This window comes from Oreochromis aureus, linkage group 18 (assembly GCF_013358895.1).
Source record: "Oreochromis aureus strain Israel breed Guangdong linkage group 18, ZZ_aureus, whole genome shotgun sequence".
Classification (NCBI taxonomy): Eukaryota; Metazoa; Chordata; class Actinopteri; order Cichliformes; family Cichlidae; genus Oreochromis; species Oreochromis aureus.
Genome location: NC_052959.1, coordinates 2,266,466 through 2,290,157, shown reverse-complemented (window position 1 = coordinate 2,290,157; position 23,692 = coordinate 2,266,466). Strand labels below are relative to the sequence as shown.

General features: G+C 40.1%; 1 protein-coding gene across 1 annotated transcript; it reads left to right on the top strand.

The window, feature by feature from the left end:
* Nucleotides 1-9,789: 9,789 nt before the first annotated feature.
* LOC116335827 (tissue factor-like) lies at nt 9,790-23,597 on the top strand. Its single transcript, XM_031759600.2, has 7 exons — nt 9,790-9,960; nt 11,447-11,561; nt 16,926-17,015; nt 19,188-19,279; nt 19,500-19,678; nt 20,016-20,181; nt 21,106-23,597. The coding sequence occupies exons 1-7, from the start codon at nt 9,894-9,896 to the stop codon at nt 21,228-21,230; spliced, it is 834 nt and encodes a 277-aa protein (XP_031615460.1). The 5' UTR covers nt 9,790-9,893; the 3' UTR covers nt 21,231-23,597.
* The last annotated feature ends 95 nt before the right edge of the window (nt 23,598-23,692 follow it).

Here is a 23,692-nt window from a genome sequence, read left to right as displayed (position 1 = left end):
TGTCTTAAACTGGACAACCAGGTTGGCTAAAAAATGGCTGGTGCCACTAAGGCAAACACAACAAACGATGGACAAAATGGTGAACGGAGAACTAAACTATACTGGGAAAAACTAAACTACTGACCCTGAACAGAAACACAAACCTGAACACGAATAACAGCCAGCAGAAAACAGATGATGGTTGGGCAGCAGGGAAACACACGGATGAGACATGGTGGATACACAGACGGACCAGCCAAACTACAAAGACAAAGGACGCGACTTAAATACACACAGGGAAACACAGGGAGATTACACACAGGTGGGGAACACAGCTGGGAATAATCAACCAGACGAGACAGAGGTAAAACTGAACACACTCACATGAGACGCAGACCTTCACAATAAAACAGGAAATGAGAACAAATCCTTAAACATAACATAAAACAAAACACTGACAACATTAAATCATAACAACCTCTTAACTCTGAACTCCTAGAGGGGCTATGACACTAATAGAGTAAAGTCACAGACTCCGCCCCCAGCACCACAGGTTCCAATCGAAGCTGAAGTGAAGTCGTTTCAGAACAATTTCCTCTACATATTTCTAAGTTGTTTGCCATGTTTGGTCTGAGATTGTTTCAATTATTATTATTAGCTTTTACTTCTGTGGCTTTTTGGAGTTGAGACAAAGCTGTGTGAAAGGCATTAGCCATGTTGCTCGCTGATAGCATAATAATCTGTTTTAGCTAGCTGAAATGTATTGTTTGCAGGCAAATACTACAGCCTTGAAAAAAAGCTTGCATATGAATTTTGACTCAAATTTTTGGTTAACTTAAATACACCCAAAACAGTGTCTAGATCGTGAAATGTTGGTATAATGGTGCTACTTGAAGCCTGAAAACTATCTCCCACAAAAAAACAAGCAAACAGCAGTAGTAGATGTCCTGAGTGGGTTCTATGTTAACATTTAGATCCCTCCAGAGTTTTGTACACACGGTTGAGGTAAAAATGAAAAAGATTGAGGTTTTAAATTTAGTTCAGCATCAACTGTTGTCTGAGTTCTTCAGTTGTTTGAGAGAGCACCATTTTAACAAACATGTTCGGGTTAGAGTCAGAGTTAACGTACCAACTCTCCAAAAACAGTTAAATTAACTCTCTCTGGTGTGGACCCATATAGACACCTTAATAGAGTTGAAATCAAATCTGATAGTGTTAATTTGGACATGCGGGATTTGCTGTGTTTAACTACATTGTAAGCAATTTGCATTGATAATTAATTTAAATTTTAAGTACTTAAAGTTACTTAGAATGTAATCTGTCTCCTTCCCTGTAAAATACCTGGAAGTAAGACAAGATAAAGTGACTTCATAATACAGACTGCGCCTCGAAAAGTATTAAGACAGAAGTTTTACAGAGATGTTTTCTTTTTAAAAATATTATATTGTTTATATCATATTATATTATATTATAAAGCAGTCTACCTTACTAGTATGGATCTGAGCTTTAACAGTGAGAAAGTTTTACTGTTAGCAAATGTGTTGAGGTAGTAATGTGAAAACCACCACATGATGTTATAGTGCAAGCCAACCAATCTGAAAGACACCATTTTATGGCATAACTGAATGAATGTGGTAAAACATAATAAAATAATGTACTTATAAATGTAAATATACTATGTAGTGCCTTTCTACTCAAGTTAAACACTGAAAAAATCTCATTCATCCAATGATACTTTGATATGCGGATCACAGGAGCCAGGAATCAGTACTTCCAGCACTTCCAGTTTGTAGACAGCTGAGCCACAGCTGCCTCACAGTGCCATCTACTTCATCCAATGTAACATAGTCCATCAGGTCAAGATGCTGGTGGACAGCAGTATTGGAGAGGAAGAGGAAGAAGAAAAGACATGTCTATGGAATTGTTTTTCTGTCAAAAGTTGTGCGTAGGAAAATTCATAATTGCAGCAAATCATTTCATTTCACACGTGCAGGTATTCAGTGCTACTCATACAATTAAATTCCTTGTGCGTAAATTCAACAACTGCATAGAACTCAGTGGCCATGTGCATCTCAAATGGGATCATCTTCTGTGATGATCAGCTGTCCTGCTTGATAACCACTATCAAGCGGGACAGCTGATATATCAAGGTGGAAAGTGGTTCTCCTCTAATCAGCCTTCTGGATTCAACCAGTACCAAAACTGCCTTCATCACCTTCTTTCATTATGAAATCTACTCAGTAGTCATTGCTACCTTCTGCAAATGAAGAAAATTAGTAAATATTCTAGTTCAAAATTACCTATAGGCTTTATGAGCTTACAGCCATTATTTATCATTTTTCATTATGTCTTTTTTGCGCTAGATTCTGAAGCTGCAGGTTTTATCTCTCTCCAAACAATATTGACTGAACCATCAACAAAAGAAGATCCAAACTATGCTTCACATTTTGCTTCACGTAAACATCCTCGTGAATTCCAAAATTGCAAAATGCTTAGCTGTGTCTCTAATAAAACCTGTGTAACTTTGCTCTGCTTCACTTCAGCAGCATCAGCTAATGTTCATATGTTGATTAATGGTTTTCTTTCGTTTTTGTTCTACTGCACAATATTTTTAAGGTTATCTGCTATAAAAAGCCTGGCCAGGAAAATCTCCATGTTTTTCTGTGTTTTATCCTCAGTTACTTTGACACAAAGGCAACTGCTGTGATGCTCACACCTTTGATAAAATCTCACAAGTGTCAGCTGTCTTTTTATAGATATAAAAATATGGATATGTATTGATAAGTGTTTAGAATTATAATATTTCTGACTGTCTGAGGCAAAATTTCCCAAATTCAAATCGAATTGAATCGAATCGAATCATGGATCGAATATATTCTAGAAATCAGTGATGATGCCCAGCCCTACTTGTTAGTCTCGGTAATGGTGGCAGTAGATATTGTCTGTAGTGCTGCATTCACATCATCTAGATCCTCAGAGTATATATATATATGAACAATTGTGCTTAAGGTACCTTATCTTTGGGTGGGGATGATGATATCACCCCCCTGACCTGATGACTGCCCCTTGCCATAGCATTTGTGTTGTACCTCATTGAACTCCACTTGTGATAGCAGATGCACCTTCTGAATGGTGGAACACTGAGCTACTAGTTGTTTTGCAGTTAGTCTAGAAGTTGGGCATCACAGGTTCCATGTTTCCATAGCTTCCATGTCCTCTTCATGTAACCCCTTCCACTTAGATGACTTGCATAGTAGCATTCTAGCAGCGCCCTTGCACAAAGCCCTGCTTTGCCCAATAAAAGTTGCACAAAGCAGCTATATCTGGATTGTGCCAGGTCCTTTTAAAGCCCTATTTTCCTCCCTTGGTGTAGGTATATCTATCACTATACCCCAAAAAGTTGATTCTGCTTATCTGGATATAACATTGTCATTGAGAGAAACAATTCGTCACTCATCCAGGGGACTTCTTCAGTCTCAGCTGACTGCAGGTTTCCTCAACCTTTTAAACAGTACGGTTGCATAATGACTGAAACTAGCACCACTAGCGAACAATGGGCTGTGAGATCAGTTTCTTGATCACCAACATGCAAACTGTCATGACCATTGATCAAAAACCACTGATCAGAGACCATTGATCCAACGCCATGAGTACCATTCACAGAGAGCTGGGGAATGGTTACAGTCACAGTACTGTAAGATGGTGAAAGATGTACCCTTAGGCCCCCTCCTCAAATTAAAGATGGTCTTTCCTTTTTCATGTAAATGGCCTCCTTGACTTCCTGCTCAAACCAGCGTTCCTCCCTGTCCAGGATGTGTACATCCTCATCACTGAAAGAGTGGCCACTGACCTGTAGGTGTAAATAGACTGTGAAGTCCTGGTCTGACAAGCTTTTTTGTGTTGTGCCATCCGCTTAGCCTGAGGTTGTTTGGTTTCCCCAATGTATAAATCATGACCATCAGTTGTGGGCCATCTCCCTGATGTACTCATGGATGTTTTTTAGTTTCATTCTGGTTAATGACTCTGACGCTCCCTAGTGCTCAGCCACATTCCTTCCACTTAGCATACAGTCTCAGGGTGCTGGATTTGGAGCGGAACCCTCCATGCATGGTCAGGAGTTTCCTTGTCTTGTTGTCAGTGGCTTCTATCTCCTCCTGTGGCCAGCTTATTATCCCAGCACAGTACCTGATCACCAACAGAGCATATGTGTTGATTGCCCAGATCTTGTTCTTCCCATTCAGCTGACTCTTCAAGACTTGCTTTACCCTCTGTAAGCATTTGGAGATTCCAGGTTTCCAAGCATCTCTTTGTATTTCCCATTTACCAGTGGGATTCCAAGACACTTGTAGCTTTCCTCAATGTCTTCAATGTTGCCTTCTCGTAGTGCGATCCCATTAGTTCTGAGTACCTTCCCTCTCTTTGTTACCATCCGACTACACTTGCAGCAGTGCAGGATGTGACAATTATAAGCTAAACTTTAGCGTGTGAGCGGCTTATGGTCAAAACAGTGATTCATTTTACCTTAACTTTGAATATCTCCCTTCCTTATTATTACTATTTTCTTACCACCTTAATTTCACTGTTCTCTGTCACTTCCTAACTCTGTTGTTGGGGTTTAGCATGATGTGAGTGTGCAGTTAGTGTGTTGTGTAGTGGATAGTTTTGTTTTGTGTGTCAGAACATTGAGGCAACTGCTGAATGTCACAAAAAGCCACCAAAGGCAGATTACAGTATAAACGGTGTCTCCAGGTAGAAAACAGGAGGAGTGATAGATCTCCTGTTGTCAGACCTGCAGATATTAGGCATGTGATGTTCTCCTTTATAGTGGACAAAAAATATTTTTTGGAGTGGCACAAATAATTTGTGTGGCATCTTATTTAATGCAGAACAGCTGATTGTTATGTAAATTGTTTGAAATGGTTATAAAAAATGGTAGGTAGTAAATGGCTGCAAAACTTGTGCATAGAATTTGTCAGGGACCTGGGTCTAAGTGACCCAGGGTCCTTGAGCAGTGTGGACTCTCATTATTATTATTGTTATTATTTGTATTTTTGCTGCACTGTGTTGCCATTCTGTGTTCCACATTTGTATGTATACGCAGGTGTGTGTGTGATAGGTTTGTAGCTTGAACCTATTCGCTGGAACGTTGACGACAATGTAATCACACAGCAAGCAAGACACGAGTAGGCAACATTCTTTATGTTTCACGTGCACGGGAGAGAACTGGACAGGCGCCGTTCCTTCGCTTGACCCCAGTTGCTCTCGTCCGCTCTCCCGTAACACTGCTCTTTTATTGTGGTTCCATGAATATGCATAGGCTCATTAACATATGACATAGGTATACATGTGAACAAAGAATACCGTGTGTGTGTGTGTGTGTGTGTGTATGTGTGTATCTGTGTGTGGGGGTCAAACTGTGACCCCAGGAAGACTCCCCAGAGCCGTCCATCTAAACAAAAGGCACTTAGCCTAAAACAGACATAGATACGTTTATCCTACCATAAAACAATAAGACAAGGTACGACCTCTCCCATGCTCCTAAAATGTGGGTGTGAAAGTCAGAGAGCTCTGGAATGCACACAAAGCTATTAAGGATCAAACCTCTACCAATCTACACCTAATTATAAAACTCTAAGAATATATAAGTAGATATTTCTAAGCATAAATGACAATCACAATACAAATCTAACAGTGTGCATGTGTGGCTGTTTCCTGTAGGCTGGGTGACAAGCACCTGCAGGCCTGGTGGGTGTGGCCCCGCTGGAGAGCTGGCCACACCTGAAGACCATGCCACGCACCTGCTGCTGATGAGGCTCGTCGGGGGAGCGATTTAAGAGAGTGATGGAGCTCCCTCCAACGTGGTATTATTGCGTAAGACTCCATGAGGAGCGTAGAAACAGGAGGGCACCAAGCACAGGGAGTACAAAGACACGGATTTTTGGGAGAAGACATGATATGGAAGTCAAGGGAGCACGCGGGGATTTATTATCATTTTCTGCACTGTAAATAAACGCACTGTTCACTGCACAGAGTCCAGCATTTGGGTCCTCCTTCCCCACTTCCCCAGACCGTGACAGGATTTTAAAATTTATAAATTATATTTACATTTAAAGTTATGCAATATGATTCATTAAACGTGTTTGTGGTTGTTACAGCAAAAAATATAACTTTTTCTTCTTGGATTTTAGATTGATTGTGTTAAAACAGTATGTCAAAATGAAAACATAACTGTAAATTCAGATATGTGAGGTTGTGCTGAAAAGAATGATACCAAACAAGACAAAGGAAATAGTTTTTAAAGGTGAAATGTAGAGGAAACATCAAAAGTAGTCAAAAATGGCCAATTATACCCTGGACCCCAGAGGGTTAAACATTTTTTTTAAGTAACACAATAGTTACTTTTCCTACTAATTAATTACTTTTAGAATCTTGTAACTCAGTTACTAACTCAGTTACTTTTTTGAAGAAGTAACTAGTAACTATAATTAATTACTTTTCCAAACAACTTGCCCAACACTGCTGGTTCTACTGTTGGCGAAGCAGCAGCTAATATGTTGATTAATTTGACACAGTCCCAGTTTTAAGAGATAAACTCATCACTGTGCTGTATTTATTGTCCATTTTATTTAAAATTTTCCATGAATTTAACGAGTACATGTGTTTTGAAAACAGAAAGACACCAGCTGGGATTTGAATGTTGCAATGCAGCTGACAGCCATTTTAGGACTGCGAGATCATAACATTGTGAATCCACACAGCAAAGCAGGAGACCTGAATGTTTACTCTGGGGTTACTTAAAACAGCCTGGTGCGAACAAACAGCACAGGCAGACATGTACACTGCTACGAAGTGAGTCGGGGAACTTGAGTGAGATGTGTCAGAGTGACTGGGTGAGTCATTAAATTTCCTTGTAACCTTGTGAACACCATGCTGACTCCTTCCGTGAAACTGACATTCCTTACATGACTATCACTCATTAGATTTCGACATTCCAGCATAGGGAGGACACTGCTGAAATATTACACTTTTGTTATTCAAGCCTTTCTGTCTTATGTCTACAAATTAAGAGTAAGGCACCACTTAAAGCTCTCGGGACAGCACTTGGCTGAGTACAGCACAGAACAGATTAGTGGTGATTTTTTTTCAGAGTTTGCTTTGGTGGATGTTTATTATTCTAAAAAGAGAAGAACAGCATCAGTGTGACTGCAACTACGCAGGCAGGCATGCACCTTTGGAGCTCACTTTTCTACAGTGCCACGTGATTTTTCTGTTTACAAGATCTGCATCAAATAGACTGAGAGCTCACTGTATGTTGTGGGCTGTAAGAGCCCACAACATACAGCGTTGCTGTGATTACTAAAGTATTCCTTCTTTTAACAATGTACCAGATTGTTGATTTGGCCACTGCTAAAGGTTTTTCTCTCTCTGTTTGGGCTTTTCAGCCTCTTCGTCTTGCATCACCATCCTTGGGCCTCATTGAGAATTAAAAGCCTTAAAAGTTACCAGATGCGAATTCCAGAGTTGGAATCAACTGCATATGTTTTATTTGCTTTATTTTTCATGAAATAATGTTGAAGCAGGCATCACCACACCAGGAAAATACTTTCCAGTTAATGGTGCATTTTAGCCCCTGAAAATGAAGCACTGCACATAGAAATGGTGTTCATTCTTTAAAAGGTAATGCAATACTTCTGTTAAACCCTTCATTTAGTGTTAAACTGCACTTACAAAAGGAAAAATAATCCATTGCAGTTCAACTACTTTTGGACCTATCACTATGTTTACTTGATGTAAACACTGAATTGGTTGTTGAGCAGTGAATTTTAAAAGACTGGCTGCACCATCACACTGATTTCATGTTGCATGTGTGTGCTGGTGTTGGTGCTGCAGTGATCAGAAACATGTGTGTGGGCTCTCATTGTTTACAGCAATGCTTTGTTTATTAACCAGTGCTGAGAAGAAACAAAGCAGATACTCAGACACTTTAACGCAGGAAATCCTAGAAGAAACGACACACGCGTTACCACGTAAAGCTGTTTCCAATATTTAATCCGCTCGAACATAAATTAAAAAAGCTAGACAAAGTGAAATGTACAAAACAATCCTGGAGTAAAACTAACCAAAAAAGACAAATACGTTGTACGCTTGTGGGTTTTTGGAGTAAGTGTGTGTTCCTGTGTACATGTGGAGGAGGGGTCCAACATTTGTCTCTCTGATGCTTACGTGATACCAGAAGGTTTCATGGAAATGACTGAGACGGCTGAACTTTTCCCACATAGTTACTGGCTCCCAGTGAGGTTTTTAGATTATCTGAAATAGGTGAAATCATGGGAAGCATGAATTCCCACAAGCATATAAAAGAGCTTACTGTTTTCCTCACAGCCACATTCCTTGGCATTTTTCCCTGCTCTGCTCACCCAAGGGACTAATGGATAGAGAGCAAAGGGAAGGTAGAGTCTGCAAAAGTTCTCATAAATGTCTTGTTTTTTTTGTTGCATTTGTACAACCAACATTAGAAAAACAAAGTGATATATTTTTAGTTTTTTAATGAACGAAAAGCCTCAGTTCTTCCTCACGGTTACTTCAATAGCTTAGTTTCCCCCAAGTTTCCTAAAATATTAAATAATTTATGTTTTTATAGATTAAATATCATTATCAAATGATAACCATGCATTTATATGCACATAAATATGCTGACATTTTGTCAGACTTACAGCTGCCAGTCATATTCCAAGATGAAGCTTTGTTGGAATTATAATATACATTATTAACATTTCTACCAAATTAACAATTTACATTTCATGTGTTGATTCAAAGCAGGATCTCCTTCATCCTGCCAAGAAACCTTCTGTCCTGATGGGACTGGTAAACATGGTATTCACCTGGTGATTCTATGTTGTCTGATGTGAGATACATAAGCTCTTAAAAACAGCATTGAATCAAGTGCTTTTTGAGTGCTCACCAGATAAATCTCATTGCAGTGGACTGATTCAGTGTGTACTTGCTTGTTCTTCACCTGTTCCATAGTAAGAAGTATTTACTGCAATGTTTGGACCCACTAATAACATCCAGTCATTCCTAACAGTTTTTTTCAAGCTCAAGTATACTGTCACAAATGTTTTGGACCTGATTGTGAAATTGGAAGATGAGAAATTATTATTACAACATTTCTAAACCTTTAATTTTGTTGGCAATTACCTTTTCACTGACACAAACATGTGACTTTAAAATATGAATTGATGCTCTGGGTGAGCTGCAGTGTATTTCATACATGCTGTTTATGGAAATATTTCTTCACTGCTGAGAACTTTAAAAGTGTTTTGGGAAATGTTTCAAAGCGACTGAGCAAAAATTGTAATAATGCAATGTAATAATAATGTGGTATTTCTATGTACTGAGTATGCATTGCTGCTGAGTGAGACTAGAAGGAAACAAGTTTCCCGGAAACCTAGAAGTGAGTAAAACTGAACCACTCACACAAAGCCTATTGGTTGTCAAGGCAACAGGGCATCAAACTGCATGCACGCACAAAAACACCATTGAACAGACAGACCATGGAGTGCAGGCGAATTCCTTCCCACAAAGAAGAACTTCATGATAAGACAGGTTAACTGTAAATATAAGTATTCTTTTGCTGTGTAGAAAGCTTGGACACTGCATGATCACAGTTCAATTCCAGTAAACGTTGTAAAGGGGATGAATAAGAAGGAAAACAGTTCGGATTGAGCAAATTGTTTTAGAACATCTCCTCCCCCATTCCCCAATGTTGAGGCAAACATGTGGGAAGGCTCAGCATACCCCACCCCATTACCCTTGTGTGTGCAGCTGAACGGAAGCGGCACCAATCCTTTTCAGCTCCTTCTGCTCTCTTCAGCTAACAGATCAGGACAGAGAAAGGACACACTGGTACTAACATGGCAACTGTAAAAACTCTGCTTTGGCTGGGACTCTTTCTGTCTGCCTTCGGCATAACCACTGCAGGTAAAACGCACAGCACATGATCGGCAGACAGATAGATAGACAGATAGATAGACAGACAGACAGACAGACAGAGGCTGTGTTAGACATTTTACCTAGACACCAGTGTCATATCTTGTTTCAGTTTAGCATATGACATATCAAAGTTTTGTCCTTAAAACACGCCAGGCTCTACTTCATCTGATAGAGAACACAGACAGAAGTTTCATGCTTAGTATTATGATACAGTAAAATGTCCAACAATAATAGATTAAGAAATCCACTGAAATATGGCAGAGAATCTGATGGAAAAGTATTTAGAAAATAGCAGTGGTATGGTCCTATTGGTTTCTGGTCACATTTGAAAGATAACTGCATTTGCATTTTTATTCTTATTCTGATGACATCTAGCTTTCTCCGTCCATTTAGACCTTTTCCATCCACCCAAGTTTGGCTCTCATTGACTGCTTATGCAAAATTAAATATTGATTGTGTGAATGCCGTAAGGCAACTAATATTAGTAACGGAGCAAGTAATATTATAACTACTCCCTCAGTTTCCATCCGATTTTCACCATTCAAACTTTAAACTGTTCTGCTCCTTCTGCTAATACCTACTATATCGTTTGGTGCTCATAACTTTTATACTTTTTGAAATGTTAAGCTTTTTATGCCATTTTTGGCCTATTTTGATGAATAGGACCACATTACAAGTGTGTTCGCTGATTTAGATCGCCAGGGTGAGCTGTGTTTTACCTCAGTGAGATGAGCAGCCATTTTGAGACTCGGAGAGCTGGTTCCGAATCTCGTCCATGCCAAAATTTCTTTTCACCAGACAGCTCAAAATTTTCCCCTCTTTTCAGCACAAATTATAGCTTCTTCACCTCTTTTTTTTAGCAAAGTTCAGCTTTTTCACCTCTTTTCAGCAGATTCCACTAAATAGCATTCACACTGCATTTTCACAGGAAATGCAAGTTTTTCTAGTTGTTTGCTAATTTTCTCAAGTCAAACGGTGACAAAGTGAGATTCGTCTGGTAGGTACACATACTGTTGTGTAATAATGTGATCTTCATCACATCACCTCTCCTTCCTGTACTCTGAGATCCTCCTTCTCTTTTACTGTCATTATGCCATCTGCTCATCTGACCACCTCTGGACTTTAGAGCTTTTAACCGATTTCCCCCTCATCTTCAGAATTCTTTCCCACACCATGTTTGAAATATTGATTCTCTCACTCTTTAAAGCCTGAAAATTATGTTTGAATTTGTTTGTTCTGTTTGTGACTTTAATTTGAACCAAATCAAAGTCACAATCTGACTCTAATTTGGTTCTGATTACGAGCATGAAGATGTGGAGGGAGTGTGAGCATTTTGTCCAGCTTTAATAAATGGTTTATTAAGATACTTAATTTGATTCAGTTATTGTAAAACAAACACAAAAACCCAAAGAAAACAGGAAGCAGGAGTCATGGAAAACTGGAAAATACTGACGATGTTTTATTTTATTCACAGATGTGAACTCAGTCCCCAGAGCACAAAATGTCCACTGGGTGTCTCTGGACTTCACCACCCATCTTCGCTGGAGTGTGACATCCTCTGACTACACATACACTGTCAGGTTTTCTGGGTGAGTCACACACACACACACACACACACACACACACACACACACACACACACACACACACACACACACACACACACACACACACACACTTGTTTTCATATCTTTGTGAGGACATCATATTGACAATAGACTCTCCTTAGCCACTTACCCTAACCATCAGAAATGAATGCCTAATCCTGACCCTCAGCATAAACCTAACCATAATCTAATTGTAACCCTGACACTAAAATGCCTTTAAACTCGTGGGGATGGGCATTTTGAGGCTCTTCCTCCTGAGTTTGTGGAGGAAGTAGAGTCGTTGTTGGGCTTTACTGACCAGTGAGGCTGTTTTCTTTGACCAAGAGAGACCTTCTGAGATGTGCACGCCCAGGAACTTAGTGCTGCTTGCCCTCTCCACAGCAGCACCATTGATGGTAAATGGAGCATACATGGTTTGAGCTGAAGTCTATGATGATCTCCTTAGTCTTCTCCAAGTTCAGGGAAAGGTTGTTGTCACTGCACCACTAATAACTCCTTTAGTAACTTCACTCCTGTAGTAGGTCTCATTGTTGTTGCTGACGTGACCTACCAGAGTTATATTGTCTGCAAATTTGATGAAGAAGTTGGAGCTGTGTGATGATGTGCAGTCGTGGGTCAGCAGAGTGAAGAGAAGTGGGCTCAACACACATCCTTGGGGAGCAGCGTTGGGAAGGTTACTTTTAAAATGTATTCCACTACAGATTACAGAGCACATGGCCCAAAATGTAGTTTGTAATGTATTCTGTTAAGTTACTCAATGTCAGTAATGTAATCTGAATACTTTGGATTACTTGATATATTCTCGTGCTATTTACAACTACATGTATGTACTATTGCTGTGTGATTTATTACTATTACTGAAGGCTACTCGCCACCAAGTTAACATTGTTTGCTGGCGTTAGCTGAGGTTAGTTCACAGACTGCAGACTGTTAGACTTGATGGATTGCATTAACAACCTGCTAGCTGCAAATAATCATGTGCAGTTCTGAAAACAATACCAACTAGATTTCTAAATCTTAATATAAAATGAGTAACAGTAGGGTGGAGATTAGGTAAGGCTGCACTTTTTGCAGTGACCTCACATAGAAAACTATTTCTTTATCAGTAATATGTTTTCTTTCTGTCTTCTTTCAGAACTTCTTTATTTGCAGAACTTGTACACATTAGATTATTTTGCAGCTAGCATGTTGTAATCCTGCAGGACTGCATCCCCAGTACATTAATAGTTGAATTGAAATTACATTGATTTAGCAAATGTTGTTTTGTTGAGTACATTAAACATTGTACTGAAGTTGTGTGTGGTGTTCTTAAGCTGCTGGAACCTAATCCAGGTTAGTTACCATCAACTAAAACAAATAAATTACACAGCTAGTACAGTACTGAAGTTGCTAATGTTAAAACAAGTTTTTTTAAAAAGAAGAACTTACTTCCAGATGGAATTTTTTTTCAATTCAATTGAATTTTATTTATATAGCACCAAATCACAACAACATTTCCCTCAAGGCGCTTTTTAGCTTGGAGTCTTCTGACGCCACCAACATTAACAGGACACTTACATTAGAGCCTCTTATTCTGTGTTTTGTTTGGGCTTCCGGCAATGCGTGGAATTACCAAAATTAGAGAAAGGATAGAGAGGGCATAGCCTAACATATGAAACAGGAAAAGACCGCTGTGTAATCCATTTATTTCAACAAAGTAACTGTATTCTAATTATAACATATTTAAGTGGTAACTGTAACGGAATACAGTTAGCTACTAATATTTTGTATTTTAAATACATAATGCCGGTACATGTATTCCGTTACCCGTATTCAGCGTTCGTATGCTGGAGGTGTTGCTGCTGACCTGTACTGCCTGCTGTCTCCTGTCAGGAAATCCAGCAACCATTAAGGAAGCAGCGAGGTGCTGATCCTCAGCAGATCCAGTTTATATATGAGTTCCTGTGGAATGGTCTTGTTGAATGTTGAACTGAAGTCTATGGACAGCATTCTGATACATGAGTCTCTAGTGTCCAGGTGTGTGAGGGTTGAGTGAAGGGCAGTTGAAATTGCATTATTGGTCGATCCGTTTGACGGGTATGCGAACTGAAATGGATCCAGATGTTTTTTTGGTTTCCCCAGTGTATAAATCATGGCAGTCCTCCTGGCACAAGAGTGTACACCGCGGTTATAAAGTTAGTTAGGTCAGATTTTCAAACCAAGGAATATATCTGGGCCAGATATTTTTAAGCAGCCAGTAAGCAGTAGACCACGATAAGCTTCAAACCAACACAAATGTATTGAAAAAAAGTGATGTTTATTCATTTTTTCCCTTTTAAATCTGGCGACATCTCACGCATGCACACGAAAAAAACATACATATGAGCTATAGCTGAAGAGAGCCTGCGGTAGCAATACTTTTTTTAATTCACATTTAAAATTTAAAAAAATATATATATTTGGACAATTCCCTTTCAAAATAAAGTTCATGCTTTTGTGACCCAGACACATCTTAAAGTGCATTTAACAGAATTAAAAAAGAACAATCAGTCCTATCAAAGCTATCAGTGCACAAACCCATAGCAGTAACACATATGAATACAACATTTACGGCTGCACACTGAGGGAATACAGGTTTGTTATAAATAAACACCTTGTTAGACATTCCACATTATGTTGATTTATTAGGCTACAGTTACCCCGACATTTTTTTTCTGAACAAGAGAGGCAACTTTTGGCTCGTAAGATGTCAGTGCACCTTTGAAGGCAATGGTGAAGCGTGTTGTCAGTCAGTGAGCAACGAGAGCTGCTTTTTATTGTGTTAATGTGGGAAAAGCTTGATTCACATGTCTACGTTGACCCAAAAATACTGAGGATGACGACCGCTACTTTCTTAATGTTAGGGAACTGGTGTGTATTGACATCACTCCAAAGATCTGTTGGTGCAAACATCCTGTGCCCTGGCTACAGATGACTGTATGTCAACCTCTTCTTCCCCTCATTAATGGAAGGGATCACTTCCTTTGCTCTGACGGATAAGTCCCCTTCTATTAAAACACTAAATGGGTCTCTGGCAAAACTCATCACCTTTGTGCGTAGAGCAAGTCCATCCAATCAACCAGAAAAGTTCTCTTTCAACCTCGCAATGAAATCAGTCATCACATCCATGAGTTGTGCCGGAGATGAGATGCATTTGCGGAGTCCTGGAAAATGCAGCATCCCGCCTGTGCTCAAGTCAGTGGCGAAAAGGTTCAGCTTGGCTTGGAGTGCACGCATCTGTTCCACAAGTTCAGTGACAGTTTTGCCGGTGCCTTGTAGTCCCACATTAAGGTCGTTCGTGTTTTGAGTATGTCGCTCAGAAAACAGACACTAGCCATAAAGCTGTTGTCCATTATGCAGTTCAAATGTGTTTCTGCTTTTTTTCGCCTGCTGTTGCAGAGGAAAGTTGTGATCTCCTCTTTGAGATTACAGAAATACTCCAGTGCCCTGCCTTTGGACAGCCACCTGACATCATTGTGCAATAGCAGGTCATGGTGCTCAGCAGACATTTCTGAGAGCAGCATGCGGAATAAGCAGTGCTGGAGGCTTGATGTTGAGCGAATAAAATTAATTGTAGCCATCACACTGTCCATTGTTGTTTTTAGCTCCGTGCTTAGTTTTGCGCACAACACCATCTGTTGCACAATGCAATGTAAGGTTCTCATTTGAGGTGCAACAGCCAAACCACTCACTTTTCCTGCCACAGAGACATGCTTCATATCCAGACCACTGTCCTCAAAAAAAGCTGACATTTTCTCAAAGATTATCTTGCCAGTTGTGTGGTTTGTTTGTTTTACTCTGCGTTTCTGCCATGGCCACAGGCAGGGCCCCTCTGAGGTTGCGTCTGGGCATGTGGCCCTTTAAACAGGTTTGGTGTACACTATATTACTCTGTTTGAGCTGTGGGACCAGATCGTTGGGGCGGACCAATTGTTGGCGCACTATGTTTTGGGGTTTGAAAGCCATAGAGACACAGTGTTTAGAACATGGGTCTCAAACTCACGGCCCGGGGGCCACTTTCAGCCCACTTCACCCCTACTTCTGGCCCATATATTGACATGAAGAAATATAACGCAATATGGCTCTTGAAGTTACTTTTTTGTTAGGGAGGAAGTTCTTTAAAATGCAAAAAATTATTTAATATGAAGGCAATATGAGCAGAGAGTACAAACTTGTGTCTGCATTTTTATTTTGTTAAATATGAACAAAATTATAGAAGAATAGAATAGAATAGAATAGAATAGAATAGATCTTTATTGTCACTGTTACAAGAACAATGAAACACATTTTGACATCTCTCCATTGGCAGCATGTAGATTTACATTCAGATTCTTTTAGAATAGGAGAAGAAGATAAAATAACTTAAGTGCAATGTAAGGAGCAAGGAGCAAATGATAGCAGAAGTGCTGCCACGTGTCCTGGCCACAGAGAGAGTACCAATGTGTTTATTTGGTAGTTCAATGAAAGGCTTCGGTTAGTTAAGAGTGAGGGGAAAAACTTAATTAATGACATATTTCATTTCTTGAATAATATGTTGAATAATGTCTAATACATTACTTTTTTTGAGTAATGACTCCAACACTGAAGGACACCTCACACATACTGATCAATTAAAAATTTATATTGCCACCTAACCTACTGTAGAACTGACCTAATTTACTCTCTATCTGAAAGATTGAAATTCCGATGAACTAACCCATGCCAGAGCCATCCCGGGGTTGCTACACAGAAAACCCAACAAACTACTAAGGCCACACCAAGCCCAGAGACAAACAAAAACATAAACAAAAAATAAACAAACAAACAAAAAAACAACACAGCTCCAAGGCTACAATTAAATTATTAATAAACTGTGTCCTTAGACAAGCTTCAATTATGTTATAATTGGCTTGAAAGGCTGCAACACAACACTATGTTAGTTTCTAATGAACATCTTTAACAATATCATACAACTCATGGGGTTCAATGGGAAGTCAAGGTGGCAGGTGAGAGCCAGAGAGCCCCATTAGCTGGGAAGACTACTTAAATAGGTCCAGCCCAAATATTTCAAGTGTCCTGCATCTGTCATCAAGGAAGAACACCTAGAACCTAAAGAAAGAGTTCACACCTCCAGGCAGACAGTCACAGTGATTAAAATAAATAACTGAAAAAGTGAATTAACCTAGATGTATTGCTCGCATATATTATCACTATGTCTACAGGAGGAAATATTTGCTTGCCAAAAAAACAACTCAATCCAGACATGTCAAGCTGAACATTTCAATTGAGTTTTAAAAACTGTATTCATAAGCGCATGTCAGAATGACAGTAATTGCCGTGTGACTTGCAGTGAAGGAGCAAACTGGGAAGAAAGTCCTAATTGTATCCAAATATCAGCATCAGAATGTGACCTGACACAGTCCCTAAAAGCCTCGGATAGGTAAGAACAATACTTCCATCACCCTTAAAGACATCTGGTAGGTTTACATCAAGCTTACTTTATACTTTTACTTTTGATTTTTTTCTTATTGTCAGCAATATTTGTGCTCTGTGATTTTACTCAAGAAAAGTTATATGTACACTACCAGTCAAAAGTTTGGACACACCTCATTTAATTGTTTTTCTTATCTTTACTTTACAAATTGAAGACATCAAATCATATGAAGCAACATATATGGAATTATCTAGCAAGAAAAAAAACATTGATAAATAACCTTTGGCTTTGTTGACAGCGCTGCAAACCCTCGGCCTTCTCTCAGTGAGCTTCATGAAATAGTCACCTGAAATGGTTTCACTTCACAGGTGTGACTTGTCGGGGGAATTTCTTGCCGTCTTTATGGGATTGGGACCATCAGTTGTGTTGAGCAGAAATCAGGTTGGCAGAATGAGGGCAAAAAGGTCAACAAGTTCTCATCATCTCCTCCTTCAAGTCTGTTGGAAAACCATTTCAGGTGACGACCTTACGAAGCTCATCGACAGAATGGCAAGTGTGTGTGAAGCAGTAATCAAAGCAAAGAGTGGCTACTTTGAAGAATTTAAAATACGTAACATTTTTTTGAGTTGCTTCACACTTTGTTGTTTACTACATAACTCTATGTGTCTCCAAAAGTTGAATCTGTTCATCTGGACGTAGCGTTTTGTGGGAGAAACGTTTCGTCACTCATCCAAGTGACTTCTTCAGTCTCAGCTGACTGCAGGTTTCCCCAAACCTTATAAACAGTACATTTGCATAATGACTGAAACCAGCCCACTGAAGGAACAATGGGCTGTGAGGTCAGTTCCTTAATCATAATTATGCAAATTCCCATGACCATTGATCAACAATCACTGACCAAAACCCACTGATCAAAGAACGCTGATCAATGTCCATGAGTCCCATTCACAGAGAGTTGGGGAATGGCTGCAATCACAGCATTGTAAGATGGCGAAAGATGTACCCTTAGGCCCCCTCCTCGATTCAGAGATGGTCTTTCCCTTTTCACGTAAATGGCCTCCTTGACTCCGCGCTCAAACCAGCGTTCTTCCCTGTCCAGGATGTGTACATCCTCATCATTGAAAGAGTGTCCACTGGCCTGTAGGTGTAAATAGACTGCAGAGTCCTGGCCTGACGAGGATGCTCTTCTGTGTTGTGCCATCCGGTTGTTTGGTTTCCCCGATGTATAAATCCTGGCAATCCTCCTGGCACTTAACAGCGTACACTATGTTACTCTGTTTGTGTCGGGGGACCCGATCCTTGGGGTGGACCAGTTTTTGGCGCAGCGTATTTTGGGGTTTAAAAGCCACAGAGACCCGGTGTTTAGAAAAAATGCGTCTCAGCTGCTCCGATACTCCTGACACATATGGGATCACTACAGGTTTTCGCCTGGGCAGCGGTTGTCCTTCTCTCCTGGATCGGCTGGAGCTTTCTTTAGGTGCCTTCCCAGCTTTGACAAAAGTCCAGCTGGGATAACCACATTTACTCAGGGCCTTCTTGATGTGCTGTTCTTCTGCCTCCCTGGCCGCTGTGTCAGTGGGGATGGTGTTCGCTCTGTGTTGTAGCGTCCTGATGACACCCAGTTTGTGCTCCAGTGGATGATGAGAGTCAAACCTTAGATACTGATCCGTATGTGTAGGTTTACGGTACACGTCAGCTTTTAGATGTCCCCCATTACTGATGGAAATCTCACAGTCTAAGAAGGCTAACCTGCCACTTTTCATATCCTCCCTGGTGAATTTGATGTGTTGGTCCACCGAGTTAATGTGATCCGTGAAATGTAGTACGTCCTGAGATTATGCAAATGTACTGTTTATAAGGTTTGGGGAAACCTGCAGTCAGCTGAGACTGAAGAAGTCACTTGGATGAGTGACGAAACGTTTCTCCCACAAAACGCTACGTCCAGATGAACAGATTCAACTTTTGGAGATTTACTTTCCTGGATGATTGAGAATGCATCAAGACATAACTCTATGTTTTGATGCCTTCAGTGAGAATCTACAATGTAAATAGTCATGAAAATAAAGAAAAACGACTAAATGAGAAGGTGTGTCCAAACATTTAACTTGTAATGTACTATATAAGTACAGATGAATGTGCCTCCAAAGCATATGTATTCTTTGTGTCCCTATTTCACAGGGCCTACTCTGCTGATGTTCTAACAGAAATCACGGACATGGACTATGAACTCCCTCACACTTATTCTTCCAAGTTCAATCCCTATAGAGAGAGTAGGTTATATATGCGCGCGCACACACACACACACGCGACGCGCTACCATACCTGCACCAATTAGGCATTCCATTCTGCATAATGTTTAGTAGAGTACCCATCCACTCAACAACTCACTCACTCTAGTAATGATGTTGTAACTAACTGAATTGACTTTTAGCGCGTGAATAAGCCTTTGCAGGCAGTCTCAGCATAACTGTTGGCTACTCCTGTCCCCAGGTAACATCAGTGCTGTGGGATTCACTGTGGAGCCATTGGATCATAGAAGAGTAATAGTGAACATCACAGATCCTTTAACCTCCATTTATGATCGTCGGAAGCAGCTCAGCATCAGGGACATTTTCAAAAAAGATCTTAATTATAAGATCAGCTACTACAAGTCTGGAAGCACAGGAAAGGTAATCTGATGTTAACACTAAAAGTAAAATGAGCTGCAAATTATGTTGTTAAACTGAAAAAAATTATACTCTTTTCATGTAATTCTGTTAGTGCTCTGTATTAGGCTTGCTCACACGAAAAATATGGGCTAGCAATGGGCCTTACTATGGGTCCCTCTCTGCTTAGTGTGGTCAGCCCATTCTATAGGCACCTACATAGTGGTTAGTTAGTTAGTAACAAGTTCATCTGGACCTTTAGATTTAGGGCCTATGGCTGTTTCCATTCAATGTCTGATTGGTAAGTTGGTTAAATGTTTACAGATGAATGACAGTAATCTGTCCTGTTGTTACCCCTTAGAGAGATGTGATATCAAACTCAAGTATGACACAGATACAGGGGCTGGATGAAGGAGAGAGTTACTGTTTCATGGTGGCAGCGTTCATCATCTCCAGACCCAAAGCCACTCAGCAGGGATCCTGGAGCATGCAACAGTGCACAGAAAGAGCCTCGGGCATCCCCCCAGGTACACATATTCTACATGCAACTCTGTAAACTATTTGTCATTAGTTGTTACAATTGCAGCTTCTTCCTCATTAAGTACTCAACACCGGAGTAATAAACAACCAGTGTATATCAGCATAAGAGGGAGAGTGCTGCCCTCTGCTGGAAATTAAGACACCTTAATTTGGTATTTTGTCAGATTTGATTTGATTCCATTGGCTTCATAGTATAGTGGTTAACACTTGGAGCCTTGTGTGAAAAATCAACAGCTCAAGATTAGGAGGAGGCACACCCAGCCTCAGTGGGTCATAAGCTAGTGTACTCCGAGTGCTGTATAAATAGGAGGGCATTGAACATCTGTGCCAAGTATGTGGAGTCATCCACTGTGACAACTTTCTCAGACATAAGGGACTGGCTGAAAGGATGTGATTTAAGTGATGTGAAGTCTTAAACATTAAGAAGCGTGTAGGTGGTAACACTGATTGTCTACATTTCCTGTGGGGTAGAGCGGGTCATCTAGTAATTAGAAGGTTCATGGTTTGATCCCTAGCTGCTCCAGCATACATACCAAACTATCCTCGGGCAAGATAATGGACTGATTTATATGAAGTGCTTTTGTACTCTCCCAGAGCACTCAAAGTGCTTTGTACAACATGCCACATTCACTTCTATGCTTTTCAGCACCTCCTAGCTAAGATTCACACACATTCATACTCCAATAGATGCATCGGAGAGCAGCTTGGGGTTAGTATCTTGCGAATGTTAGATAGAACGCACTTAGACAAAGAAAAGAGTGCTTATATGTGTGTGTGTGTGTGTGTGTGTGTGTGTGTGTGTGTGTGTGTGTGTGTGTGTGTGTGTGTGTGAATGAGGCATGTTGTATAAAGCACTTTGAGTGCTCAGGTAGAACCAGTCCATTTAACAGTGACCCTCATTCTTTCTGCAGGTTGGATTGTTGTTGCAGGCTTCATCATGTTAACAGTCCTCATCGTCATCGTCACAGTGACCGTCCTCTGCTGTCGCCAGAGAAACAAAACTCTCCAAACGTCTCAGTCATCAGCACCAGTGTAAAGTGCTTGGGTTAAGTTTGCTCTCTGAAGCCAAGTTTACACTGTATTATGGGTATTATTTCTTTATTTCATATTCAAGTTCTTTATTTAGTTGACACTGAAAGTAAAAGACTTCATCAAGAATTTGGTTTTTCACGTTTACCCGTGTTTGTCCTTTCATTTGTGCGATCATCGGGTACATCAGGAAAACAGCAACCAAAACCAGTCTGCTACATCAAAGTCATGATTTGTGTCTAAATGATTGGATTTTGTCAAACTGAGTGAGCTTATTAGAATGTTCATGCCTGAAGTACAGCATCATTTATTAGCCTGTCTTTTGGTGGAATCTGCGTCCAACTCAATTTTAGTTTGCATGGAGCTCATTTACTGTAAAGTCATTTTCATTAAACAACATTTCTTTTTCTAAATTAACTGAAATATATTATTAAGTCACAATCACAGTTTATCTGTAATCTTCATTTATAAAAATGTTTAAATGGTTTAAGATTATAAAAAAGGCAAATAGTTTGACAAGTATTTTGGTAAATGTGCAGCACAGTGGTGGGGTAGTTAGCACCTGGGTCCTGGGTTTAGATCCAGCATCTGCCTGGAGCCTTTCCTTTCACGTCATGTCTGCGTGGTTTCTCTCTGGGTACTCTGGCTTCCTCCCACAGTTTAAAGACATGCAGTTACTGGGGTTAAGTTTGGTGAATGTAAATTGCCCATACGTGTGAATAGTTGTCTGTCTGTCTCTCATTTCTCCTTGCAAAACATTGGCACCCTGTCCAGGGTGTACCCTGCCTTTCACCCCATGGCACCTTGGATAGGCTCTTGCCCACTGTGACCCTGAACTGGTTAAGCAGAAGAAGATGGACGGACAGCTGGTAATTGAAGCTGTTGCAAGTTCGTTTTGATGTCATATCTGCATCAGTTTGATGTGCTGTTTTGTCAGGAGTTACTTAGGAAGACTTTCCAACATATTTGTGTGTCTGAGCCAAATCTTTTGCCTTTTTCTTCTTTTGGACCCAGTATGTTTCAAATTTGAATGTTCAGGTCTTATAATTCACCACTGCTGGCTAGTGAACACAGTGGACTATTTAGCAGCTATTTTCTCCCGAGTGGGGGGAGACAAAAGGTCCATGAATTATTCTATTTGTATATAAATAGTGTTAAATAAAAGCTGAAGATTACTTTACTACTTTTATCTCATCTTGTTGTTTTCATCGATAATTCAGATCCCAAATGTAGCAGAAACATCAATTTCATACTTCTGTCAACAGCCACTGCTGGTGAGCCCTCTTGTATCCATTGTACTCATTTTCAGTAAACAAAGGCTGGTCTTGGGCCCAGCTGGCCTGCCGCAGCACCAGGAATTCAGCGCTTCCTAAGTTGGAGCCATGTGTCAGCAGATGCAGCTGACAGATCATTTTTTCAGCTTTCACTATGTAACATTCAGGCCAGATTCAAAGGCGCTACAGCAGAACTGGCCCCCTACCTGTCTGAACAGAAGCTTTCCATCCTTGTCTTTGAAATTGTCTGTGAATTGCCTAAGAACAGGTAATCAAAGACACCTAGTCTTTGATTTATGACTATCTGAAGGTAAAAATGTTTCAAATATGAAATAATTCTTTCTTACAAAGCACAATTAATAAAACATCTCCAAATTCCTTATCAATCCAATCTTATCCTTTCACTACGCACCTCTTTACCCCACAGCTGGTGGTGGCTCATGACTGCCCTTCCCAGAGCCCAGTCTTGTTGGAGGTTTCCTCCTGTTAAAAAGGGAGTTCCTTTTTCCCACCATTGCCAAGTGCTGACACTCAGGGGTCATCTGATCTCGCTTTGTATTGGCAGCAGGAACAGACAATAGAGATGGAAAAGCAGACCGCACTGTGGCTTGCAGATGACTTTTATTTCTTAGTTTTTTCATCACACATTTAAGACACCAAATCGTACATTAGACATAAATGAATCATCATCACAATAAACCATGGCTGCATCATGACAAAACACAGAATTTCTTCTGAATATGCTGTCCTTCGACCATAGCTTTGGAGCACATACATATACATCGTAGAAAACACACACACTTCAAAGAATGAAAAGCTCCACAGGGAACTTGATGTCTGCCTCTCTGAACAGTAGAACAGCTCTGCCAATGCTTTGGGTAATATTCTTATCCTGTGTGGGTAAGTAAAGGCAGCCGGTAAAATGAGCATATAGATATTTTAAATCAGAGAAATGAAGAGCTTTCTGTGTATATAATACAACTAATTGCAGACCTTGTCATTTTTAGTGTGTGCTGTATGTGTCTATGTACAGTGATGCATTTTTGCTTTTTTTGGATGTTACCTTGGCAATCGATTAAAACATACTTTAGCCCTGGAGAGTGGCAGTCTGCTGAGATTATTCTCCTGACATGTGGATAATTTGTGGGGAATTCTGCTTACTCCTTAGCATCTGTTTATGAAACTGTCTGTTACA

Coding starts and splice junctions, on each gene's coding strand:
- LOC116335827 (XM_031759600.2), top strand. CDS start 9,894: ATGGCAACTGTAAAAACTCTGCTTTGGCTGGGACTCTTTCTGTCTGCC. Junction 11,562..16,925: donor TACACTGTCAGGTTTTCTGG/GTGAGTCACACA, acceptor TGTGACTTGCAG/TGAAGGAGCAAACTGGGAAG. Junction 19,280..19,499: donor GTTCAATCCCTATAGAGAGA/GTAGGTTATATA, acceptor TCCTGTCCCCAG/GTAACATCAGTGCTGTGGGA.